Source organism: Lutjanus erythropterus, chromosome 12 (assembly GCF_056507025.1).
Source record: "Lutjanus erythropterus isolate fLutEry1 chromosome 12, fLutEry1.hap2, whole genome shotgun sequence".
NCBI classification, from domain to species: domain Eukaryota; kingdom Metazoa; phylum Chordata; class Actinopteri; order Lutjaniformes; family Lutjanidae; genus Lutjanus; species Lutjanus erythropterus.
In genome coordinates this window covers 31469345-31494482 of record NC_139328.1, presented here as the reverse complement: position 1 = coordinate 31494482, position 25138 = coordinate 31469345, and the positions used below count along the sequence as shown (strand labels likewise).

The 25138-nt window shown below is 38.8% G+C and overlaps 1 protein-coding gene across 2 annotated transcripts in view; it reads left to right on the top strand.

Annotated features, from left to right (window-relative positions):
- Window positions 1-513: 513 nt before the first annotated feature.
- Window positions 514-25138, top strand: part of col15a1b (collagen, type XV, alpha 1b) — a 45054-nt gene continuing 20429 nt past the window's right edge. Inside the window, exons 1-15 of one of the 2 annotated variants that reach the window (XM_084732001.1) lie at window positions 514-1020; window positions 6662-6849; window positions 8068-8277; window positions 9308-9460; window positions 14063-14137; window positions 14617-14715; window positions 17114-17225; window positions 20082-20122; window positions 20252-20434; window positions 20519-20545; window positions 20636-20698; window positions 20800-20877; window positions 22219-22281; window positions 22369-22521; window positions 23583-23756. In XM_084732001.1, the coding sequence (XP_084588127.1) occupies window positions 630-1020; window positions 6662-6849; window positions 8068-8277; window positions 9308-9460; window positions 14063-14137; window positions 14617-14715; window positions 17114-17225; window positions 20082-20122; window positions 20252-20434; window positions 20519-20545; window positions 20636-20698; window positions 20800-20877; window positions 22219-22281; window positions 22369-22521; window positions 23583-23756 (2010 nt within the window). In that variant the 5' untranslated portion in view covers window positions 514-629. The remainder of the gene's footprint in view (window positions 1021-6661; window positions 6850-8067; window positions 8278-9307; window positions 9461-14062; window positions 14138-14616; window positions 14716-17113; window positions 17226-20081; window positions 20123-20251; window positions 20435-20518; window positions 20546-20635; window positions 20699-20799; window positions 20878-22218; window positions 22282-22368; window positions 22522-23582; window positions 23757-25138) is intronic. The other variant, XM_084732003.1, reaches the window with a different exon arrangement.

The following is a 25138-nucleotide window of genomic DNA, read 5'->3' as shown; positions in this document are numbered from 1 at the left end:
ACAGGGGGCTGAGGATGACTGACAACAAAGGTTTTTTGCACCTGCAGCATTATGAATGATGCGCCTCGGCCCAAATATGTGTGTCTGTGTGTGCTGACACATTGAACATGTGGTGTGAGGGGTGGACTGAGAGACCACAAGTAGGCTATGACCCAGAGAACGCACACACTTGGATAGGAGGAGAGGAGAGAGGAAAAGAGGCGGAGGAGGAGGAGGGAATAGTGAACTAACTAACTCTCTAATCTGCCTGTCTGAGAGAAAAAGGGAGAGAAAATCAAGTCTGCTGTGCTGAGTTCTAGAGGAGGGGGAGTCTGTAATTACACAGGGAGAGAGGAGGGGAGGGAGAGGAGAGGAGAAAAGGAGAGAGATGTCAAAGAGTTACAAACACAGCAAGAGACAAAGACGGACAGAGAAAGGGAGGACACAACAAGAGAGGAGAAGAAAAGGCAGGAGAAGGACCAACAGAGGACAGTGAGAATATTCAATATTTTTGTGCCACTGGATCTCCTGGATTGCTGAGATTTAATTTCACACACTCTGCAGGACTCGTGCATGTACATCCTTTCATAGTTGGCATCATATTTTGCTTATATGCCTATTTGCACATTCATGCAAGACATAGTAAGAAGATGGGAACACTTCACCTCTCTCTTACTCTCTTCCTCCTCCTCTCCTCTCCCGTGCGAGCCCAGTGGTGGAGTTTACTCTGGGCAAACCCTAAAACTACCACAGTCTCTCCTTCTCCTCCTCCCTCCATCACCTCTCCATCCATCACCTCCCTGGGCCCTTCTGACTCCCCAGGGACGACAGAATGGGTGGTAACAGAGAATGGGGTGGCAGAGAAAGCTCTGGAGGGTAACACTCAGACAGAGGGGTCTGTGCTGACCCCTACACCAAGCCCAGGGGTGTCAGTCTTGGGCCACAGCACTGTAGAGCCTGGGACGTTACCTCAAGAGGAAAACGCAGGGGGAGGCAGCAAAGCCAGGGCCCAAAACAAACCACTGAAACACTGGAAGAGCGGTGAGTGTTTTACTGATTATGGCATCAAGAGGCTTTTAAAACTGGAGGCTCTAACTGGAGGTTAGACCAGTAGTTCTAAACCATTTTGGCTTCTGGACCTTTAAAGAGATCTGATGTCTACATACAACCCCTCATATTGCTTATGTTTATGAGTTACAGGCAGTTAAAACAAAAAGTGATGCATTTCACAATAAAAATGAAGATTCATCAAAGATAAGACAAATGGACATAATTTTTGTATCAAATGTTTCCCCTCATTTCCTATCTTGTTCATCATCTCCCATGTAGGTAGCCAACTGGATTAGACCACTCTGTAACTATAACATCACACAATCTATAGCAAGTCAAAGCAAAGTGAATGCAGGGAGCATTCCAGTTGAAATTTCCAACTGGGATCTCAGAAATTCTGACTTACCACTTCAAATGGAACACGAATCAACCAGTCCTCTTACTGGCTACAAGTATCAGTCAATGGGAGCAGTGTGCAAATTTATATGCCCATGCAGAGCAACTCTCATTGCTGAATATCTGAAGAAAATAGTGCTTTAAATACTAAGAAAGCAATTTTGTGTAATTGTGACACCCATGTTGACATGTGTTCTAGGGTCAATTGTAAATTGTTTTAGAGTGTTTACTCTGCCATCATCTGTAACTGATCACCATGCTAAACTAGCATTACCTGTCATTGGTTCAGTTGGATATTTTGATCAGTCAGTGGTTCAGTCCTTACACTTATCTTTAAATCATGACTGATATTTTAAATGTTCTCATGTCATGTCCCAGTATACCTCCCAAATCAGAACAGTGGCCCCAGTTGTTGTTTCTGTAGCGTGTTGGTATGTGACACAGTTGTACCCCGATGTGCTCTGCTCTAAATCTCTTAGTCTGAGTCTGACAGATCCAGAGAGAGTGGGCTAAGCAGCGGGAAGCCTTTGTGTGGCACAGCAGGGTCGAGGTGGGTTTAAAAGGTTATATGTGGCAGTTCTAGGGGGGTTGTTAATATTGGTTTTATAAGTCGACACAAGCTGATCAAGAATCCATGTGGCCAACATGACGAGGATTAGGTTCAGGAGGAGAGAGTTAGAGTGGAAAAATGTGACGTGAAATGAGTGAGTTATAAGATGACCAGCAGTTTGACTGGTCCTCAGTCTGATCAACCACCTAATTGCCTTCTTGATAGTCTGCTTATGCAGTAGAATAAGACAATTGATAAAAGCAGTGTTGGTTAATAAATAATCAGAAATCTATGATCAGAAATCTATGTTTACCAAAGATATGTATGTAAAATTGTGTTTTTATTACAGTGTTAATTATGTCAAAGTATCAACTAGATTATCCATATCACATGATGTCATTAGAATGGGATTTGACCACAGACCTTGCTGGTGCTGTGACTTTGCATAGGCCTGTGTGTGTGTGTTTTTGTTGGGGGGTGTCTCCAAACCAGTGTTGAAAAGAGAATATTAGAATACTTACTTAAGTACTGCTAATCTACAGTTTTGATTTATTGTGCCTGAGTTTTTCCATTATATGCAACTTTACAAACACAATGCACTACACTTAGTACACTTACTTATAGTAGAGTTTTTACCATGTTGGTGTTATTCTTTTAATTAGAGTTACATTAGTCAACTTTTGGCTTCTTTGTGGGACAAGCTGAAAATGCAGCATTGACATTTTAGAGACATCTCAAAGTTGATACGACCTCTAGCTCACAGTTGCCTATAGACTATTTTCACAGCAGCCTATTGATATGAAATATTAGGATAAACACAGGTGTTACCAATGATACTAATTAAGGTCCTGCTCATTTTAGTTAAGCAGCGCCTTTCCAGTGAGCTAACATGTACAATAGCAGCACCCTGATGATAGAAAAAAGTAAAGAACTATATTAATATTGAATGGAATGATACCTTTTTAGTATCACTGGTAATACCTGTGTTTATAAGACTATTTAATGTCAAAATGGCTGCTGTGAAAAAGGTTCATTTACACATTAATCAGACCAGACAGTTGTGTTTCTGGACACCTGATGCATGTCTAAAATTCACTTTTTAGCATTAGTCTGGTCTTAATCAACTCATGAGGTAAATATATGGCTAATGAGCTGTTACATTGTCTGCTATGTTCACCCAGCTGCTATTGCTAACTTAATCTTTATGGAGCTTGGTGCTGGGCAGTGTACACTGTGTTTATCAGTATTTGTTAAGTGTTAGGCTGCTTAACATAAATTTGTTTTAAATATAAAACTTTTTATGGCAAGAAGAGAAAGAAAGCAGCATGTAAAATGTACATTCTTCAAAACATATCTAAAAATTGAAACAAACAGTCAACCTTAAGTAAAGATAGGTAGGCTAAATCCAATTGAAGCTGACTAATGCAAACTGTTGAGATCTCTACAGCTAGCCTTGGCTAAAGCTAAATTTACTCACTTTTCACTAGCTATTCCTGTTGTTGAAATCTATACTTTTAGATTCACTGTTTTGATAATGAGTTTGTTATAATTTGTCACCCTGCTAAAAGGTCATTAGCCTGGCTTAACAGAGTAGAAGTAAGGTCATGTCTAGAGGGGAAACCTTGATTTGTGAAACTCTCATGACATTTTTTATGCACTGACTCACCTTTGCACATGCTGTTCAAACTATGTGTTTTTAAACGTGACAGCGCTGTGCTTAAAATCTGGGTAGGTCTGACAGAAAACACTTGGTAAGGGTTAGGAAAAGATCATGGTTTGTGGTTAAAATGCTCACTCTTACAACTTTTTTTGTGGCTCCCAGACCTGCCGAAGATCTTGCAAGAGTGATAACTTCTAGACAGACCATAGCAGTAGCTGCCATCTCAGCTTTGGCTCTACTGGTGTTGTTAAGCTACTTTTAAATCACACATGTACGTGTATTAAATTTCGTGCTGCACAAGTTATTGCACTATTGTCAAAATTGCAGTATGGCCAAGACCAATACCCAGATCACACAACCAGAACCAAACCCCAGTTTTTGAAAAAGAAAAATTGAGTGTTGTAGTGCTGCAGAGATGCCCTGATCTACAAATCTAAGTCTCCAGATGTAAGAAGACATGTTTCTTTGGTACAGACAGATGTGACGATTAGTTATTGCAATTGCAATTTCAGTCGAAATAATCGCAGTATGACTTCTTTTTTTTACCATATCTTGCAGCCCTATATTCATTCTAAAAGTAAATATTAGCAAATGGTGTAAAAAAACTGATTTTATCTATGCCCTTTTTCTCAGCCTCAGCATTTCTAGAGTTACTGCTCTCTGCTTTGTAGAGTAATGTGGCTGGTTACAACATTGAAGACAGTGGAGTTTGTGGAGTGAAAACAATGAGCTAAAAGAGGCTTAAATTTTTAAGTATTTTTGTAATACACTTTGTAGATCTTTCAGTAGACTGACTTCACAAAATTGTGTTGAGCGATTCCAGCCTTTTTCTGCCCTTTCTCACAAATCCATACATTTTATCCCCTTTTTTCTTCTTTTTTGGCCAACTTGGTCTTCTGTATCTTGAAATGGCTGCTGTCCAAATTGTGACTGGTAATCACCACCAGGTCGCTGCTGCCAAGTCAGTCTCAGACCAGATTCCAACAGTAACATTGGCCATTAGTTTCAGCTGTGTCTCACGGTGCAGGAATGAAAAGTTAAACCTCTGCAGTCAGTGGACACCGGACAGCACGCTGGTTAAAGCATGAGTTCACCCAGAGCAGCGATTGTCTGTTTCTGTCAGTCATTACAGAGCACTAATGACTTCACATCTGGACTGGAGGTGTGAGGGCTTTGGTGTGTTTGTGTGTGTGCCCACCTGTGTTTGCAACAATAAATGTGTTAATGTGCAGAGCTCCACTAGTGGTGTGAGTGGTGCACAGAAGCCCACCCTCTCTGTCTCTGTCTCTGTCTCTCTGTCTCTGTCTCTGTCTCTGTCTCTGTCTCTCTCTCTCTCTCTCTCTCTCACTCTCTCTCACTCACTCACTCACTCACTCACTCACTCACTCACTCTCTCACACACACACACACACACACACACACACACACACACACACACACACACACACACACACACACACACACACCTTAAACCCTCTAATCAGGCATGTTTCCAGTTGGTCAGGCTGATGAATTAGAGACCCCCAAATGCTGGTCTGTCTGGTGTGGGGTTTATGTCTGTTCATGTGGGTGAGGTGTGTGTTTGATGTCTGTGTAGTGTATGCAAATTAATTTATAGCTGTCTCTTTGTGTGTTTAAGCATATATGACAGAGGTGTAGGTAGCTGGGGTGAGCCTGGCTGGAATGCTGAGGTGATTTTGGCGCTACAGGAGGCAGGCTCCACAGTGGGGGGAATCAAGGGAATGTGAAGCCATCTCTTCACATGCACACTAAACACTCTAATTGCCAGCCATGGTGTGTGCATTTCTGTTTCGGAGGATTATGTCCGTGCGAGGTAGAGCAATGAGGCGTGGGCAGGGTCTGGATCAGATCAAGTCAAATTAGAGCTATGTCAAGACAATTCTGGTGCATCTCTTCCTCACTCTAATGTGTTGTGTGAACCAGCAACACACAGGTATCAAACAAAAGAAGCTGCCAGAACAGCTTCTGTGCACCTCGAGGACATGTGGTTGACTCACAGGTAGATGTTTCAGTTAAATCTCACTGTCAAGAAACACAAGATTCAGTTCGGAGATCATGGTTAATGGATCATGGATGGCTGAAAGTGTAAGTGTAAGCCTAATTTGAGATATTTGGGGAAGCTCTAAAAGAATGTCCATTTTTAAGTTAGATTTTGTTTTATGTGCATGAAGGTTCCTAAAATAAATAATAATGATAATAAATATGTCAGTGTTGTGTATTTGTCTAATTATTATGCTCTGATTAGGCATATTCTTTGATTTTGAGTCAATAGCCTTGTGTTGTTGTTATACCCCCTATGAAATGTGTAATATGTAACTGACGGTATTAACCATCCATAGTTTTAAAAGTTGAACTTTTTTCACAGTAACCCTGCAGCTGACAGTGTTGACACACAGTTCCATGTGTGCATGTGGGATGCTTGTTTTAGCTGGGCACACCAGAAAATAGTGCTCCTCCAAAAGCCATTGTGTAAACCCTGGGGGAGATAAAAAGCGAGAAATAAACTTGAGTAAGAACAACATGATGTTGGATAATAAATATTTTGCTAGGTTAGTTATTTTTTTTTATGGAAGCACAGAACAGAACTGCACATGCTAGTTAGTTTTTTAATGCCATAATCTGGAGATCACAAATTATTTTGAGATAACCAAGCTTATTTTTTCATGTTAACTGGTTAATTTATCACATTGTCAAAAGAAAATAAAAGGTTGATACCTTAAGACAATGAGAAAATGACTTTTGGTCTCAAGATAATCAAATTTCAAAAAACAATGCAAGCATGGCCTTTCTTGGCTTCCACAATATTTCATCTTCTAATTCACAAATGTTTCTTTGGCTACTTCTGTAGGATATGTTGATGAGTGTAATTTAGAACGTGCACATTAAACTAAAAAGTCACATGTGAACAACAATACAAATAGTCTTCATTACATGTCACACCAAAAGCAATGGCCATCTTTTTCTTTCTGTTTTTTAAATCTTTGCCTTGTCTCTGTACCAATCAGAACGAGGCTCTGGAGGTCATCTGGACCTGATAGACTTAATCGGCGTCCCCCTCCCGCCCGCCGTCTCCTTCACTGCTGGCTATGAGGGCTTTCCAGCCTTCAACTTCGGGCCTGAAGCCAACATCGGCCGGCTCACCAAGACCTTCATACCAGGGTCATTCTACAGGGACTTTGCCATCATTGTCACGGTAACGCTAGAGAACTGAACCCTTCAACCTTTTAAACCTCCTTCATGCCGTCATTCTGTTTTTAAGGGGGTCACCACGGTTTTAAATGCAGTGTTCAAGAGACCTGCTCAAATTCAGTCTGAAGTACCTCATGTTGCATGACTTTTGCTTTATGTTAAATAACAATCTTCATGGTCTGCTAAAGTCATGTAATATAACTTATCATAACTATCATAATGCAAGACTTCATGTCCAGGTCCTTAATTTTTTCTGTATGTCACATTTTCTCTTTTATGTCCTACTCTTTCACTAAAGGTGCAATATGATAGAATTTTGGTTTAAAGTTTTAAAAAATTAACTAAATTGATCAATACAAAGTGAAAAAAATAACAGTTTTGATTATACGTAAAGGCATCTATTTATTGTGTTGCAGAGACCCTTTCCTGTCCTGTATTACCACTTTTTACCACAAGAGGCAGTAGTCCCATGAATAGCTTAGACCTCCCCCCTCTAGTTTCAGCTGAGAGATGTGTTGTGAGCAAGCATTTTGCCACTTTACACAAGCCGTCTTAGTTTAAATGTGAAGAAAGTAAATATTCTTAGGACTATTCCACTACTAAATGAAAAAATACACCATCTGATTCAAGTTTCTTGCTTTTACAGAATGTAGACTAGTTTAATTGCCATATTAATTCCTCATAAAACACAATTTACTTCAAACTCGACAGAAACAAAATGGCCTAAAACAGTCTGTTTTTTCTTTCCACTGTTTTAGCAATCACCAAGTCTGGTTCGATTGAAATAAACTCTTAATTTACTGCGTTAGATGTGAAAATATTCTGCTATTACAGACCGTTTTTTCCGCTGCTGATGCCTGACTTCCCTCTTGCTCCTCTTGTGGTCCTTAATTAGCATAGAAGTACTAGCTGCAAGTTAAACTGAGCTAACTAGCTAAGTTAGCAGCAGTTAGCAGCTACTTGTGCTGTCCCCTATTTGTTTGTGAATTCAGCAGATGGCCAGTTCTTTCATATTGAACCTTTAATTTGCATGAAAAAATATTATTAATGCTTTAGATCTGTACATTTATTCCATGATAACCATTTCATTTGTGCTGGAACATATGTGACATACATTAATGTATTTATATATCTTTTGCTATGACTGTAATGTTAATATAATTGGAGCAAGATACCAAATCAATGAGCTTTAGTCACCTACGATGTCATGCCTTTACTCCAGGTGCGTCCAGCCAGTCAGAGAGGAGGCGTGCTCTTTGCCATCACAGATGCCCGTCAGAAGGTGGTGGAGCTGGGTTTGGCCCTCACTCCAGTCCGCGGGGGCCTTCAGAGCATCTTACTGTACTACACTGACAGAGAGCAAGCTTCTCACAGCCACAAAGCTGCTGCCTTCAGTGTCCCAGAAATGACTGACCAGTGGACACGATTCACGGTGAGCAGTAAAGGCAATACATATTTGACAAATTATAGGGATAAATGCATATCGTGTGCAAATCTTTTTAAATATGTTTATGCTTCACATCAGCAACAAAACCATAAAATGATTAATTGATTTCCCTTCTTGGCCTATTTTATTTACTGCTGAATAGAAAGAGTCAAGTATTGAACGTTGTCCTCAATTGTTTTGTCAGAAGAGTTTTTTAAACACTGTAAACCCAAATAAGTCAGCACTACTACAATTTTCTTGAGTTCATCAGCTCAACAGTTGGAGGTTATTAGAACTTGAATCTTTGGAGTTTGTGTCACATGAACTCTTTGATTACAGTTAAATTAAAAGTATAAGTTAACAGAACTGAATAAATTTGTATAGTACAGTATATAGTATGTACGTATGTAATATAATAAGCATATTAGCCTGTTACTTAGTGTTCAGTGAATTCAATGTAGTAAAATATTTGTGTTTTAGGGACCTTAGTCCCCTCATTAATCAAAAATTAATTTAATAAGCACAATTCTGCAAGCATGCAACATTTTTAAGTTTGTAGAACTTCTAAACAAATTTATTTATTTTATTGACGTGTCAAAATGTTATTTCTACATGACAAAAGAATTTAGGAGTTAAGGGATTTAACATCTTTTTTATATTGTAAAAATATAAATACAGCTTGGTCACCATACAGCAAGGTGGCAACGTGCAAAGTCCATGTGTTGTAATATATTTCTTTTTGACATTAATCAGAAAAACAAAATGGGAAACAGCTTAGGAACACTAAAGTTTATTTACTTAACCAGTATTGCCACAGAGTTATCAGAGACCGATATGAAATTAAGATGTTATGGCTGAATATTGGCAGACTTGATGGTGTGACTGGAGTCTCTTGAAAGAGAGAATTGAAAATAAAATGTTTCTTCAAGAAGGAGCTTTTCTTTGTCTTTAATTAATGTACACAACTAAAGCACCAAATCAAACTATTCTCTGTTAAAACACTATATAAAATGGGCTTATTTGTTTTGTCTGTCAGTTGGTGGTGGAGCATGATGAGGTGCGTCTCTACATGGACTGTGGAGAAGCCGAGAGGACGACTTTCCGTCGGAGGCCAGAAAGACTCACTTTCTCACACAATTCGGGCATTTTCGTAGCTAATGCAGGAAGCACGGGGCTTGACAAGTTTGTGGTGAGTGAAGAAATCCTCTTAGTGTAGGTATGTCTGTGGGTGTCTTTGTATCTTTTGGAGGGCAAGGAGTTTTTCCTCCGCAAAAAGGGCAGAAAGGAGAAAGAATGAGACTGCCTGTGTCAATATCAGTATGCAGTTGGTCTCAGGATTACATTTATTTGTGCATGTATGTGTGCTTGTGTGTTCTGGCCTCTCATTACCATGAAAAAGAGCTGACATGTCATCTGCTCTCAGTCCGTCTCCTCTGGAAACTTCCCAGCATTCAGTCTGCTGGAACAATTTATGTTTCAACCGAATTCTTGCACAAAATACTGTCCATTCTCTGAGTAACTTGTTGTGTATAAATAAAAGAAGGTTTTCTAAGTGTTTCCAATTTATAGGGTTTCAGGTAGTCTAATCACTCAAATACTTTATCTCAATGAGCAGAAAGATAGAAGAATAAAAGAAAGAGCAAGGATACTTTAAGGCTATATCACAAAATTCCCTGTTTTGTGTTTTTTTAAACCACTTTTCTCAACTGCTTCTCTACACTTGCATACACACTCACACATACTTAGAATCCTCCACAACGAACTGCCCTTCACTCCACATCAATAGAACTATAGCACCTTGGTCATATCAGTTTCAATTCATATTTCACACTAACCTGTTTTGTTTTGTTGTGTTTTTTTGCTTTTGCCATTGTATGTACCCAATGCATGTTTTGCCCCATGATGTCAGCCTTGTGTATCACCCAGTGTATGACGTTGACATGTGCTGGAGGATGGGGGTAGTATTCAGAGAAAAAACAAGATCTAAGTAGTGCAGATACGAGTTAAAACTCAAAAATTTACAAGAAAAATATTCTCTGACATTTTAGTCATAAATTTGACAAAAAAAAAGGTAGAAATTCTGTGAGATTAAAATCAGACATTTGCAAGAAAAGACACTTGTTTTTTTTTTTTTGTTTTTTTTTTTTTTCATGGAACCATATCGCTTCACTTTGTAAGGTTGGCCCAAACTCATCACACCTCAGATGCTGCTGCTTGCCTGTGTGTTATGCCAGCAGTGGATGATCTAATCAAGGGCCCTGCAAGCCAGTCACAGTTGGGGGTGCTGAGAGTGAGAAGCATGATTCAGTAACTAATGTACTATTTTCAGTTCATATTCACAGAGGAACTCATTATGTTGTGTAATTCAGAAAAAAAATCTTCAAAACTGCTGCTTTTTGAAAGAAAAACCTTTACCTGCAATGTAATTTCCACTGTGATACCACTGACAAGGCCTCAAACCCAAGACACATACTCACTGAACATAGTGCCAGACCATAATGAGCAAAGTGACTGACTGATGACTGACTTTCTGACATTGATCAGGATACATCCAGGTCTAAACAGGGTCGCAATTTCATGACCGACTCTACTACTACTGCCTGAGCTGGCTCTGATAAATACTTTACTAGATAAAACTGTGAAGGTCAGAGACAAAGGCGAAGCTTGACGGGAGGAAAGAATAGAGAAGGAGGGGAAGGAGGGAGAGGGATGAGATATGGAAGGGAGGAGAGACCGGGGGAGTGAGTCGATGGCAGATGTGGAAGTCACAGATGTCAACAAGGCTTAGTTGTGGTCAGATCAAGGGCTTAACTCAAGCCTTTGAGTGGGCTACTATCTCAAGTATGATGGTACTTTAAGGCTGAACTTTTGTGCCAATTAGAAAAAGTAGAAATCTGTGTGAAATCTACAGGCTAAATAAATGTTGTTATTTACAAAGGAGTGACAGCATACTGCAGAGGTTCTCAAAGTGTGAATTTAGGGAGCCAGCTTATGTTTGATGACCACAAATGAGGATTTATAATTGGTATCATAATGGCATCAGACAAAGCAAGAGTTGATACATTTTCCTTGTCAACCATACAGCATTTTTCTGTGGTTGATTTTCTATCCCACTTCCACATTAAACTGCCGAGTTGTCCAATGAAACAAAGCACTGGAATTGATGACGGAGTGTAATTCCCACAGCACTCATGAGGTACCACTGCTTGCCATGCAGCCAGTAGCCAGTAGTTCACACGCTGGTTTTAGGGTTGTCGTGGCTAAAATGCCTGATTTCATGGCAGCTTTTCTAAAACATTGCGATGCATGTTGCAACGTTTCTAGACATCTTTTGCACAGAAATTGTTGTAGCAGGTGGAAAAATTGTAATAGAAAGGTGGATTTTTTTAGTATAATTCTTTAAAATCAGAGGCAGACTTGTTCCAGGGAGAATGAAACCACACTTTACTCTGAGTGTTGTAAGAACCCTTAACAAAAAGCCTCACAAGTACATAAACTCTATTAGTATTCCACAAAGAACCTAAATCTCTTTGGAGCTCAAACCGAGCCACAACAGACATATAAATGTCAACAACAATGACAAAGATTGTGTTCTTTTCAGTACCAGTGACAAAACAAAAAAATATGAATGCAAAAAAATAGTCAATAATAAAATGAAGTATTGAGTTGGTTCACTGAGACATATATGTAAGACATTTGCACAGAAAACTGCTGTGGTAGTGGAACTCATGAGAAGCCACGAAATGTGCAGTTTGGACAAAATTGCAAGGCTACGCTGCAGCTTCCTAGAGGGACTGGTTCGTACTGGTTCATACCAGATAGTTTTGTTGTTGACCAAACTGTAGAAGAAACTAGAAAACCTTAAATATATTTTTTTAAATCCCTTACATGATTTAAGTCCAATAAGCTACACACAGGGATCAAACCTGAATGGAAGGTCTGCCCCCATTCATCCACTATAACTCAAAGGATTTTTTGATTTTCAGAAAGTTTTCTGATTGACAGCTGTGAAGGGTAAATTTTTCCTTGTGCTGTTATATTAAATGTAGGCTATTGAAAGTGAACCTATTGAAATGGAATGACTGAAATATAATGTATGCATTTTTTGTCATGTTCGCTGGCCACCCCTGGTTTACTGTGTAAAGGGTAAAGACTCCTACTAAAACTCGATTTACATTGACATTATTACTGGAATTATTGTCTGTCCGTTTTCAGTTCAACGATGCTCACAAATAGGAGCTGCTAGTCACTCTTTGTTGCCATGGTGAGTGGATGCGGCCCACTTTATTCTGCTTTGTTCAGCATAGCCTGACTTTCTGAACAGGTTTTCTGAAGCATGACGACTGAATATGTGCGTTGTCAGTCATGTCCAGTCTGAAATATCTGGGTCACTTTGTGTTTGTGTGTGTGTCCTTGGTTTGTTGTCTTGGCCTTCAAAGGAGAGCAGTAATGGCATGGGGCCCTTTTTAATCAGCATGTCTCTGTGTGTGAATGCTGTTGACAAGAGGTATTGACATCTCTCTCCGTGTTCCCATAGAACTAGATAAACCAGCACTGTTACGACCATGCTGTGAGTTTGAGTGTTATGCATGTGCGTCTTTGGGAATCTGGTCTCTATGGTGATATCAGCAAGTGGACTGAACTTCATTCTGTGTGTGGTGCTCCTCTGTTTATAGAGAGAGAGGCTACAACACAGTTCGTCACACTTTAGAGCGGTGCCTCCAGCAAAAACATATCTCATTTCATTAATCATGAACAGTACCTGGGGGATAACTCATAAAACAAGCTGACTTTTATTGAAATAAACTGAAGAGGTTAGCAAGATACCCATACAAGCATTACCAGAATTTTGTTTTTTTTTATGTTTTTATACCACATTAATAACTATAGTGCAATTTTAGGTCTGCTCATCATTCTTCCTCCAGTCACCAACACCCCCCTGCAGTGGCTCTTTACCCCCTGTTGGAAAGCCATTGTTTTAGATATGTTCTTGATGACAGTGGAAATTAACTTTTTGCCTTTTTAATCTTTCATAGAAGTTTAAAAAAAAAAAGTGGAATTAGTTAAATTTTTTGTAATTTGATAACAAATTGTTCCTCCACTGACAGGAGTGGCATTTACAGACATGAATTGTGTTATGACTGTAAAACCTGCTCGTCTTTTCTTAAGACTTTGTGCTCAGAACTGGTTGACTTTGGCTCATATCAAGTTGTATTGAGTACATTTGGATGCACACGTGTCCCAATTATGATCAGGATTGTGGAGTATCTTTGTTATGTGTTCGCATGTTCACTGCCCGCCACCTGGATTTAACTAAGCAATCAGACTAGCTCAAACTAGTCTGACACACTTTACTAAAATCAAGATAATTAAAAGGAAAAGCAGCAAATCCTAGCATTTGTGAAGCTGGAACCATGAAATGTTTTTGTATAAAAAATTACTTAACAATTATCAAAATAGTTTTTCTGTCAATTAATGAATTGACCAATTATGTTTACTTGTAGATACTACTGGATAGCTTAATTTATAATAAAAGCATCATATAAGCTTGTTGTATGTTCTGTGTGCAAAAGTTTGTCAAGTAACTGATAACTAAAGCTGTACATTTAAATAAGTAAAAAGTACAATATTTGTGTCTGAGATGAGAAACAGTAAAAATGGCATGAAAAAAAGACTCAAGTTATGTACAGGTACTTGAAATTGCACTGCACATAACTGATTAACTGTGAATACCAAGATTAAGATGATTGTTCGGTGAATCCTAATTTTCTGTCTCTCTCTCTCTCTGTAGGGAAGCATTCAGCAGCTGGTGATAAAAGATGATCCCAGAGCAGCTGAGGAGCAGTGTGAAGATGATGATCCTTATGTGAGAAAAACACACACACGTACACACACAGTAGAGGTGGCCGACACACAAGAACCCACTATTAAAGACAAAACTGGAGTTTGTTCTACTAATGATGTAAAACTCTGCACATATACATGGATCAACAGTACCACCTAGTGGTCAAAGGACTTCACTGAAGTGCTTAGTTACCTGATTTCTGCAGAAATCTGACAACTTTTGTTTGTTTCCTGCCCACTGTAAGTGTCATAAGGTGTGCTTTATACATTATATCATTACTTCGTACACGATTTCAATTGGACAGCGAATGTTTACAGTTGAATTTCTTTTCATTCTCTTGTTCTTTCTTTTTCTATTAACTTTGTTTCATTAGGTGTAGGTCATTTGTAGCAACACCTGTAACTCTCAAAAATGTGGGACACTACATCATCATTGGCATACAGATTTTCTATGCTATGACCTTGATTTCTCAAATCAACATTAAGCTATGTCTGCTAAAGGCTTCAGGATACACCAGTGGAGATGATGCCCTGGATGACAGAGAGACAGAGGATGAAGTAATGAAGAGCACACACGGGAGAAAACACGGTACAGCACAGGTAGGTTGGCTGGATGAGGTGCTGAGAGAGATTACCTAAAGAAAGTCTGTCAGTGGTGCTCACAATAGCATGTTTGGTTGACTGCATCATTACATCAAATGGAAACACAGTAGATGTAATTTCCTAAACATTCCTAGACACATTTAGACAAATTCATCCTGAAATATATTCATATGGAAGGAAAGGTTTTTAACAACCACTGAAAGAAAAATGTTGTATTAAAATCATCACAGTATTTATGCCAATACCAGTACCCTTAAAGTAATACAGATACAAAGTACTTAATTTGATAAATTTTTATTAAAACTTTAAAATTCCATCAAATACACTGCACTCGACTTCACCATACCACAGACCATAGGGGTTGCGGTTAGACTTGTGTTGATTGGCTGCAAACGAATCCATACAAACTGTCATTGTTTTCCTAGATCTGGGTACAAAAAGGATATAATGCAGGTATTGTTTGACTGGAGAAGTTCAGATACAACTTGCCACTGGGTTATTTTGATTAGTACCTTAAAGCAGTCATCCCAGATGCTGGGTCATGACCAACAGGTGGGTCACAGGATATTTTATTTAGGCCACTAAATGAATAACAGAATTTCATCAAGTTTAAGATTTATATCTGCAGTACACTTTTTATAAAGCACTTGAAATATGTATATTGTATTACTGATAAGAGGAAAAAACAAGAATGCAGAAATGCAATGCATTTGTTTTGTCTCCTTTATGAAGTGGGCTAAAATGTTCTATGTTGTAAAAATGAAAAAGCTGAGAAAGCTCAGAATTTCAAGGAAACTTACTTCAATAGATTTTTGAATTTTGAGCGCAACTCATACTCTTAAGTTTTGAAGTGAAAGCGAATAATGGTTAATATTTGAATATTTTCCATTAAAACTATAACTGTTTTCGAGCACCCAAATAATGGCAAATCAGGCACACAGCTCATTGTGAACAGCTTTTGAAAGATTTTTTTTTCTAAACCTAAAAAAAATCAAGTTTATCAAAAGAAGAAAAGTAGATTATGTCAACTAAAGACTTTAGTTTAGCAAAACTTTTTGTTTTAAAACTTGAGAGTATGAGTTTGCTTCAAAATAATAAAAAAAATCTATTATAGTTAAGTTGCCTTGAAATTTTGTGTAGTCTCACTTTTTTTTTACTTTTTTTTTCTTGATGAGAGGAAGTAAAAACAAAGGCTCTGAATACTGTAATGACCGTTGGAAAAACATGCAGATCCTGAAAAAGAAGCCTAATGGAAATGTATTTTAGCTAAATGTGAGTGAGTCAGCTTGTTGTGTCTGATGATGCTATGTTTAACACACACCCTCCTTATCATCACGACCCTTAAACAGCAGTCTTCAAGGAGCTTCAAAGGAAACTTTCCTTCAGAAGCTGAATAAATGTTACCAGATATTAAAGTCATTATGTAGCTGGAGACATTCAGCAGCAACACTGTGGAAAAATAACAGATCAAGTATTATTATTTGATGTTTTCTTTCAGATCCTGTTCATTGAACTCATCATTTTCTGTTTCACTTATACAACATGAATCCTCCTGTTTTAATTAGTTGTCCTTGATCAAGAGACACTAGCCCTTTACATTCAGACAAAGCATTTTTCATTATGGCGCACTGTTTTAAAAAAAGAGGCAGATGTTTCAATTTGTTACATCCAGAGAATCTCAGGAGGTCATGTTGAATCCCATCACTCATGTGGCCCGGCTCTGAAATGGTCTCAAAACATGTTTTTCATTAATTTTACAAAATGAAACATTAGGGGTCCCTTTAATAGATGACTAAAGAGTAATTGTTTAATTGTAATTAAGAAATGGAAAACTGTTAAAATGTAAATGTTGCAAATGCCTTGAAGTTAGAATATACCACTATGGATTCATATCACATTTTTTGGTATTTGGTATGTATTTACATTAATATCCTGTTCAACCAGTATAAGACAGGGTGCAAAATTTATTGCTAACTATTTAATTTTGTTTTAACTCAAAAACAAAAACAGCAGTGAGCCAGAGACGCAGCAAGACAACACATACTGTACCTCAGGAAAGACACACAACAAGAAACTGATAGACTGTTGAAATATGCTGACACTCTTTTTTCATTCCTTAACATCATTGTATGGTGTTGTTTTAAGGTAAAGTTTACCCTAAAAAAATTATTTTGAACATTTCTTCAAATCATGTTTACTCTATTTTTTTTTTTTTTGTCTTTTAACCAGCTGCGTGCTATAACACAAGTTAGACATTATGATGTTCCGGACCTTTGCTTTAGGAAATTTTCTCTAACTGGACCTCTTTGAATTTTAGTTGAATACCCCTGCTATAGAGGGTTAAGTTCATGACTGTTTGACCTACTTGTTTTTTTTTTTAAATAATTTGTTTTAGGAGGAAGACAGTGTTCCTGTCAGAGCTCCACCCACTGAGGCTCCAGAGGTGGAGCTTGATGAGTACTCCGGTCAGCAGACCCCAACAGAGGCCAAAGAAGAAATACTGAGAGGTTAGAACGAACTTCATTTGTGTCTGTCTTTTGTTCTTCATTGAACCTCTGATGTTTGATCAGTCTGGTCTGCTTTTGTAGTGACTAATGTGTGAGTAACACACTGTACTGTGCTAACAGGAACACGTGATATTTTAGTAAGATTTTCATTAGCCACTTCATGAAGGGCAGTGGGGGCCTAAAGCTCACAGAAGCAGGCTTGTGACCTATTTGATCCCAGGACTAGCATCATAAATTTGTGAAATGAAAGAGTAATGTTTAGCCCTCCTTCTTTACCTCTTCTGGGGTGACCTTTAGGAAGTCATGTTACAGCTACTGTCTACTCCAGTGGTACTACTAAAAGATCATTATACTAGTTTAAAAAAGAGCAAAAAGCTGTAATTATGTACTTAGTTCATCCTGATGAGAGCAGATAAGCAAATGGTTTGATGTAGCATCAACACGCCAGAAACAAGGTTTGTAGAAAGTCTTGAATTGTTCAATCCAATCCAATCCAACTTTATTTGTAAAGCACTTTATAAGCAACCGCAGTGGACCAAAGTGCTGTACAGAAATAAAATACAAGAAGAGATTAAATGACATAAAACAACTATACAATTTAAAGCAATAGAAAAATAAAATTTAAAACAAATATATATATATAAACATATACATACACACATACATATGCACATACATACAATACATTCAACATCTCACATGATGTTAAAAGCCAGGGAGAAGAGATGGGTTTTAAGATGTGATTTAAAAACAGGCAGCGAGGAGGCCTGTCTGATGTGGAGAGGCAGATCATTCCACAGTTTAGGAGCTGCTACAGCAAAGGCACGGTCACCTCTGAGCTTTCGCTTAGTTTTAGGTACACTCAGGAGCAGCTGATCAGCTGACCTGAGAGAGCGGAGGGGTGTATAAGGCTGCAGCAGTTCGGAGAGGTAGGGCGGGGCGAGACCATTTAGGGATTTAAAAGTAAATAAAAGAATTTTAAAATTGATCCTAAAATGGATGGGCAACCAGTGAAGTGAGGCTAAAATGGGGGAAATGTGCTCGTGCTTATGTGTGCCAGTTAAAAGACGTGCCGCAGCATTTTGCACCATCTGAAGACGAGCGACAGAGGACCCACTAACCCCCACATAAAGTGCATTACAGTAATCCAGCCTAGTGGTCACAAAGGCGTGGATTACTGTTTCAAAGTGCTGTTTTGAAAGAATCGGTTTAATTTTGGCAAGTTGCCTCAATTGGAAAAAGCTTGACTTAACAACTGACCTGATTTGACAGTCGAGCTTGAGATCAGCATCTACTTTAACCCCAAGATTAGTGACAGTTGGCTTAATGAACTGGGCCAGGGAACCCAGATCTACAGGGGGAGCCCCAGAGGTGCCACCAAAAACCATCACCTCTGTCTTTTTCTCATTAAAATTTAAAAAGTTTAAAGCCATCCAGGCCTTTATGTCATCAAGACACCTGAGTAGCGGTTTGACAGAATAGGAGTCTTTCTTTTTGAGAGGGACATAAATCTGACTGTCATCTGCGTAACAGTGGAATGAGATACCATGATTTCTCAGTATGGAACCAAGTGGAAGCAAGTAGAGAGAGAAGAGAAGAGGCCCTAAAACTGAGCCCTGTGGGACCCCACATGAGAGATGAGCAGAGGAGGACACAGAGTCACCAAGGCTGACACAAAAAGTTCGATCAGCCAAGTATGACCTGAACCACTCCAGTGCTACACCCCTGATACCCACCCACTGTTCCAAACGAGAGATTAAAAGTTCATGGTCCACTGTGTCAAATGCAGCAGTTAAATCTAAAAGCACAAGAATAACACAGTCACCGGCATCAGTGGCTAAAAAGATATCATTAAAAACTCTTAAAAGAGCTGATTCGGTGCTGTGCAAGGTTTTAAAACCAGATTGGAAGACCTCAAGAATGTTGTGCTCATCCAGAAAAACCATTAATTGGCTGCAAACTATCTTCTCAAGGATTTTTGAGATAAAAGGCAATTTAGAGATTGGTCTGTAATTTGAGAGAACAGTAGTATCTTGGCCTGGTTTTTTAATCAAAGGTTGTACTACTGCATGTTTGAGATTTTTAGGGACCACACCTGAGGACAAACTACTATTGATAAGTGTCAGAACAGAGGACCCTATAGTGGGGAGAACCTCTTTAAAAAGTCGAGGAGGGACCACATCATTCGGAGAACCTGAGGGCTTCAACTGACCAACAGTCTTCTGTAACAACAACAGAGTTACAGGCTCAAACCTGTTACTGTTATGTTTTCAAGGTTACAAATATGCTTGGATTTGACTATACTCCTTGAGTAGTGCTTGATTTTCAACATAATCTGGTGTTATTCATCGATACAATCACTCATTATATAATATTTGCAGTGAATTGATCCTGTCATTGTCTTGTGTAGCTTGATAAGTTCTCTGCTGATCCCTTACTCTGGAAAATAGCATGCTATAAATAATCATGATCACAACACACAATCAACATTAATATGAACAGCTGATAAAATAAAGGGACAATATACATTAATGTCTGTGGTCTGTTAACTCTATTTTTCTCAATTTGATTTATATTAATAATTTTAGATATGATTATAAAGGCTGAGATTAGAAATTCTTGTTTTAGGTACCTTTAAAAAGTAACCCCTAAAAAATGCTTGAATTTTACCCTTAAAAAGCTGCAAATAGGTACTTAAAGCCCTGTGAACTTTTTCAGTTTGGCTCTTTGATTGTCATTAAAGTCATCTGTTACAGTTCATTTGTCTGTGCGATGCTTGAAAAGCACGACTTACAATGGCACCTCATAAGATTCTGATTGGTCAAACATGTTGATGATGTCATATGCTGTATACAGGGCCACACCAGACAGAAGAGCTCGGGGAGAGGTCAGGAGATGTAAGTACAGATGTGTTATTTTGCTCTCCATGTTGTTCAAAGCACTATAACATATTTCAAATCTTCTGCATAAGTCTTTTTTTACAGGTTTTTACACAGGTAATATGAGAGTTTTATTTGACTTTCCAGGGTCACATCAGACAGAGGTTTAAAGGAGAGCCTGGAGAGCGTGGGGATCCTGGACCCAGAGGCCCACCTGGCCCACCAGGCCCCACCCCCCCACCAGGACCTACTCAGCCTGGACCAAGAGGGACACAAGGACCACCAGGAGCCCCTGGATCTCCAGGACTGCCAGGGAGAGATGGACAGAAGGTGTGTGTGATAGAGAGCATGTGTCTGTGTATTTATAAACCTCTGAGGTCATAAGATTTCCTAAATCCTTCTCTCTCCTCACAGGGAAGCAAGGGTGAGAAAGGAGATCCAGTAAGTTATTTATCTCTTCAGATCTTCTTTTTGTCTTCTTAGTTCTGCTTTATATCACATTAAATAATACAACTGTGTTCTTATATCCAGGGTCAAAGAGGATCTCAGGGATTTCCAGGTTTGAATGGAGAAACTGGAGCTAAAGGAGAGAAGGTATGGTAAAAGCAACCATAGTTTCAGTGAATAAGTATTTAGTGGTAAGCTCTTTATTCCAAATTCTCCTCTTCTCTTCTTCCTGCCTTTCCTCTCTACAGGGAGACCCAGGAGTTGGTTTACCAGGCCCTCCCGGCCTCCCTGGACCACCCGGACCCCCCAGATCACGCAGTGTACCTGTGAGTATCACAGTCTATAATTTTACTCTGTGTATTTTTTATTTTTTAAATGTGAGGGCAGTAATGCGATTAAATCTTTGCCTAGGTAGACAGTGACCTATCAATGTGGCTTATATATTTACAGTCAGTTAATGCCATAGCCCAACTTCATATAACGCTTTCATCAACAAACTTCCCCAACTTCAGCATGCCACAGCCCAGTTTATAATCTGAAAATCTTCTGTGGCCCACCAGAACTTTTATTCTCAACTCATTACACACAAGACTAATCACGCCAATGGAGAGATAAAAGATTTGTTCTGGTGTTAATGTGACGGGTAACCAAATATACCTGTTAAACTAGATCAGATAAATGAATAATATTACATAATTTGAATCCAATGGCTTTGTTTCATTGGTTCTGATTACTTTTTTAAATAATCATAATTATTTCATGGTAATTTCTGATTTATAAAATTGAAACTTATACACGTATACACGTATACACTTATACATAATACATTTATTTATTTTGCATGACATCGCAAGACCCACCTGCAGAGCCTTCATAGCCCACCAGTGGGCTGGTCTAAATTATTTAAGCTATAAATCAACTGATAAGTCAGGGGTGTACTGTGAAGTAAAGCTAATGCACTATCAAATCTAACCATTGGACAGATCTTTCAGGTCAGATTTTGGTTTCCTTTTAGCTACTACGACTTTTTATGTTTTCTATTCGTCCATTGTTTGTCCAATTCTCATTAACATGATATCTCAATAATGCTTCAATGGAATTTCTTAAAATTTGGTACAAACGTCCACTTGGATTTCAAACAAACTGGTTTGATTTTGGTCAAAGGTCAAGGTCACTGTGACCTTACCCGACATACTTTTGGCCATAACTCAAGAATTCACATGCTGAGTTTGACAAAATTTCACAAAAATGTCTACTAAGATTAAATGATGAGGTGATGGCTTTTTGGTCTGATAGCCATCACTGTATGATGTAACAAGCTAACCATTTAGCTCACTCACAGCAGATAGTCACACATGCCTAAGCAAGCTGGTGCAAAAGGAGCATACTATACATGAAAAACAACTCCTCTGACTAGTTTTACTGGAGTACTTTTAATCCTGAGACAATTGAACAATGAAAATTTTAAATAAAATTGTGAATATGAAGAACGATCAATAAATACAACTATAATGTAATCTCAGCATTTCTCTTTAGCTTTAGTGGGGCACTGCATACCCTGACTGCACATCACTTTGATTTGAGGGTCAGGCCTTGTTGGCAGCCAGAGTATAGGACAAGATACTTGTAGCATTACAAACATGTGTTCAACATTATTTGTGTTACAGTATGGAGCAGATGCCCTGGGTTCTGGCTTTGAAGACCTGGAGAGTGACACTGAACTCATCAGGGTAAGAAGAAAAGCTGCAGAGATCAATGGGATATTCTCATAATTTCATTTATACAAAAGAAAAAAATAAAAACTCTCTTCCCACCAGGGTCCTCCTGGTCCACCAGGGCCACCAGGACCTCCTGGTCCCCCAGGAACCAGCCTGTCATCATCGGAAACAGCTGAAGACCTCTCTCCTGGGCATGCTAGTCCAGTCGGTGCCCCTGGTAGAGACGGACCCCCAGGCAAACCTGGAATACCAGTAAGATACCCAGAAAAATCCACACACACAGTATTAATTTCATTGCAAGTATTTAGCCATTTAACGGTCCATGAGTTTGCCTATTGTTTTATGAATTCATTAATTAATTAAAAAGTAGGCTGAGGCTTCCAGTAGGATGCACAGACAATTTCCATTAGTACAGAGTACACCGTTTTAAATGCTGTTTCAAAAAAATATCCACTCTAACAATAATAAAGACTCTATTCTTAATCAAACATTGTCAGTAAGGCAATGGTCAAATTTGAATCTATGTCAGCACAGCATTGGCTTACATGTCTTCAGTCTGAAAATCCATGTGATAAATGTTTTGTTTACTTCAGTTACATCATCAGACCATCACACCCAGCATTATCAGAGCATGCATGCTGGCATGGCAGTTCTCATCTTGGAAAAACATTATAAGTAATAAAAAAAAAAATTCTTACATGATAATGGGCTGATTATCTAATTGTCTCGTGATAACAAAGCTCATTTTCTAAAGATAACGAAAAAATTAACTTGCAATCTCGAAATAACAGCAACAGCAGCAAAACAATTGCAAGCAGAGCTTTTCTTGTCCAAAGTTGTAAGCATCTGTCAGTTGTCAAGTTTATATCCACTCAGAAATAGCAGCCACAAACACATTTCGTATTTTCCCAAACAAAGTATCACCTAGTTATTCATGTTTTATCGAGCAGAATGGAGCCCAGAGGAATTCGAGACTTCTATGCTAGTGGGCATAGGAGTGGTGTTATGATTACAATACAGCCTTTCCCTTTTTGTTCTTTTGTTGTTGCTGTATTTTTGTCTTTATTGTCATTATGTACTGTCTGTCTGTCTTATTCTCTACGTTTTAGTCTCTGTTTAATTTCTTTATGCTTTTATCCAGATCTAGTTCAATCTTTTTTCCATTTCCAATTAAGAATAACTTATGGTTTGTTTCTTCTTAAATCATAGTGTAGTGATTTATATCTGTGTGTGACCAGTCTGTCTTTTATCCTCCCTCTACCTCTGTTCTCGTCATCTCCTGCCAACTCCTCCTCCTCTCCACTCTGTTTCAGATGTTTGAGGATTGTTTTAGTGGCTCTGGACCCGATGGCTCAGGTTTGAGCTCAGAGTTGTCCTCTGATCTCGCCTCTGGCCTCGGCTCTGGTTTCAGCTCTGGGTTCAGTCCTGAAGCCAGTTTTGCCTCTGGTTCTGGGTTTGACTTTGGCTCTGCTTGGGGTTCAGGAGAGGTATAATGTGCTGGTTTGCTCAGTGAACCAGCAAACAATAAAAGGCAGAATTACAGTCAGAAGCCTGATTATTGCGGAAACAACACTCATCTACTTACTGAACAACATTAAATGCTTATCTGAGACGATCACAATGCTTTATTTATATCAAGTGGTCTTTTAGCTTGTTTAAACAATGACACATATGCCAACTTGCCTGACTGCCTCAATGCTCAGGCTAATGACTGTACATCATCTCCAACCATGTTGTCTTAATTGCTGGCAGCTGGCTAAACTGCAGCTCTTTCTACCAAGCTTGCTGAGGTGCTGTGTGTGTATGTGAAAGTGTGTGTATGGCTTTGATAATCTACCTGACAGCCGATGTCACTGCTTACGTACTGTTTGACCTGCTTGGAATTCGGTCAGTTACTTTTGATTCATTCACTTTCAACTAAGATGTTGTCATTAACAAATGAAATATTTCAGCATGAAGTTTCACCTTTCATGAGCAAGTGAATGAACTGAAGGGAGCTGACCTCAAACTGGCTGCATAACCTCAGTTTGAGCTGCCATTTTGCTTTTTTCATACAACATGGTCAAGGAGCAAATCTGCCTTTTCAGTGATATTCACCGTTTGATTTTCTGTTTTGTATATTGCTGTATTTTTCCTGTTCTCAGTCAATGCACAGTACCAAGGCATACTGATGTGTTCCAGTTTTGCTCAAAATCTAAAGAGTTAGTACATTTTCCACACAAATTTTATTTATGACTCATACCTAGCTTCATTTTACAAAACAGTTCCAAAACTGCCACTGTGTTTTTCAGTTATGATTAAACAAGGCTACACAGTTCCTACAGGCTGCCCCACTGACACAAGCAACATAAGTACAAGTTTGCAGGGTTGCACCGATCGACCAGCCAGAGAACTGGCCGGTTTTCAATGTGACCAGCCGGTCAGTATCACATATATGATTCCGTGCTGGCCAAATTCACACACATGCTCTACATAATGGTCATGTCATGCATGTACCTGTTCACAGCCACACACTCAGACACATGCTGGCATGAAGTCGGGGTTAGCAATAGATTCAAAGAACAGGATAAAGAGAAGAAAGGCAGTCTACAAGGTCAAGGATCAACAGACAGACTGTCCAATACCGCCATCCTTAGGTCCCACCTGTGGACACATACAAGAATTGGCTTTTAGTAGTCAGTAATCTCATGATCAGTCATCATCAGTCAAAAGTCAATTAATCAGTGTGTCATGGTACAGGCCTCTGGTACACTTTGTTTTCAGTTTGTACAAAGAAATTGTACAGAAACATTGCTGTACTTGGTATGATGCTGCTTACTTATACAAGGAATGCCTGCATTTTTAATAACTTCAGCTTTCCTGTTATGAT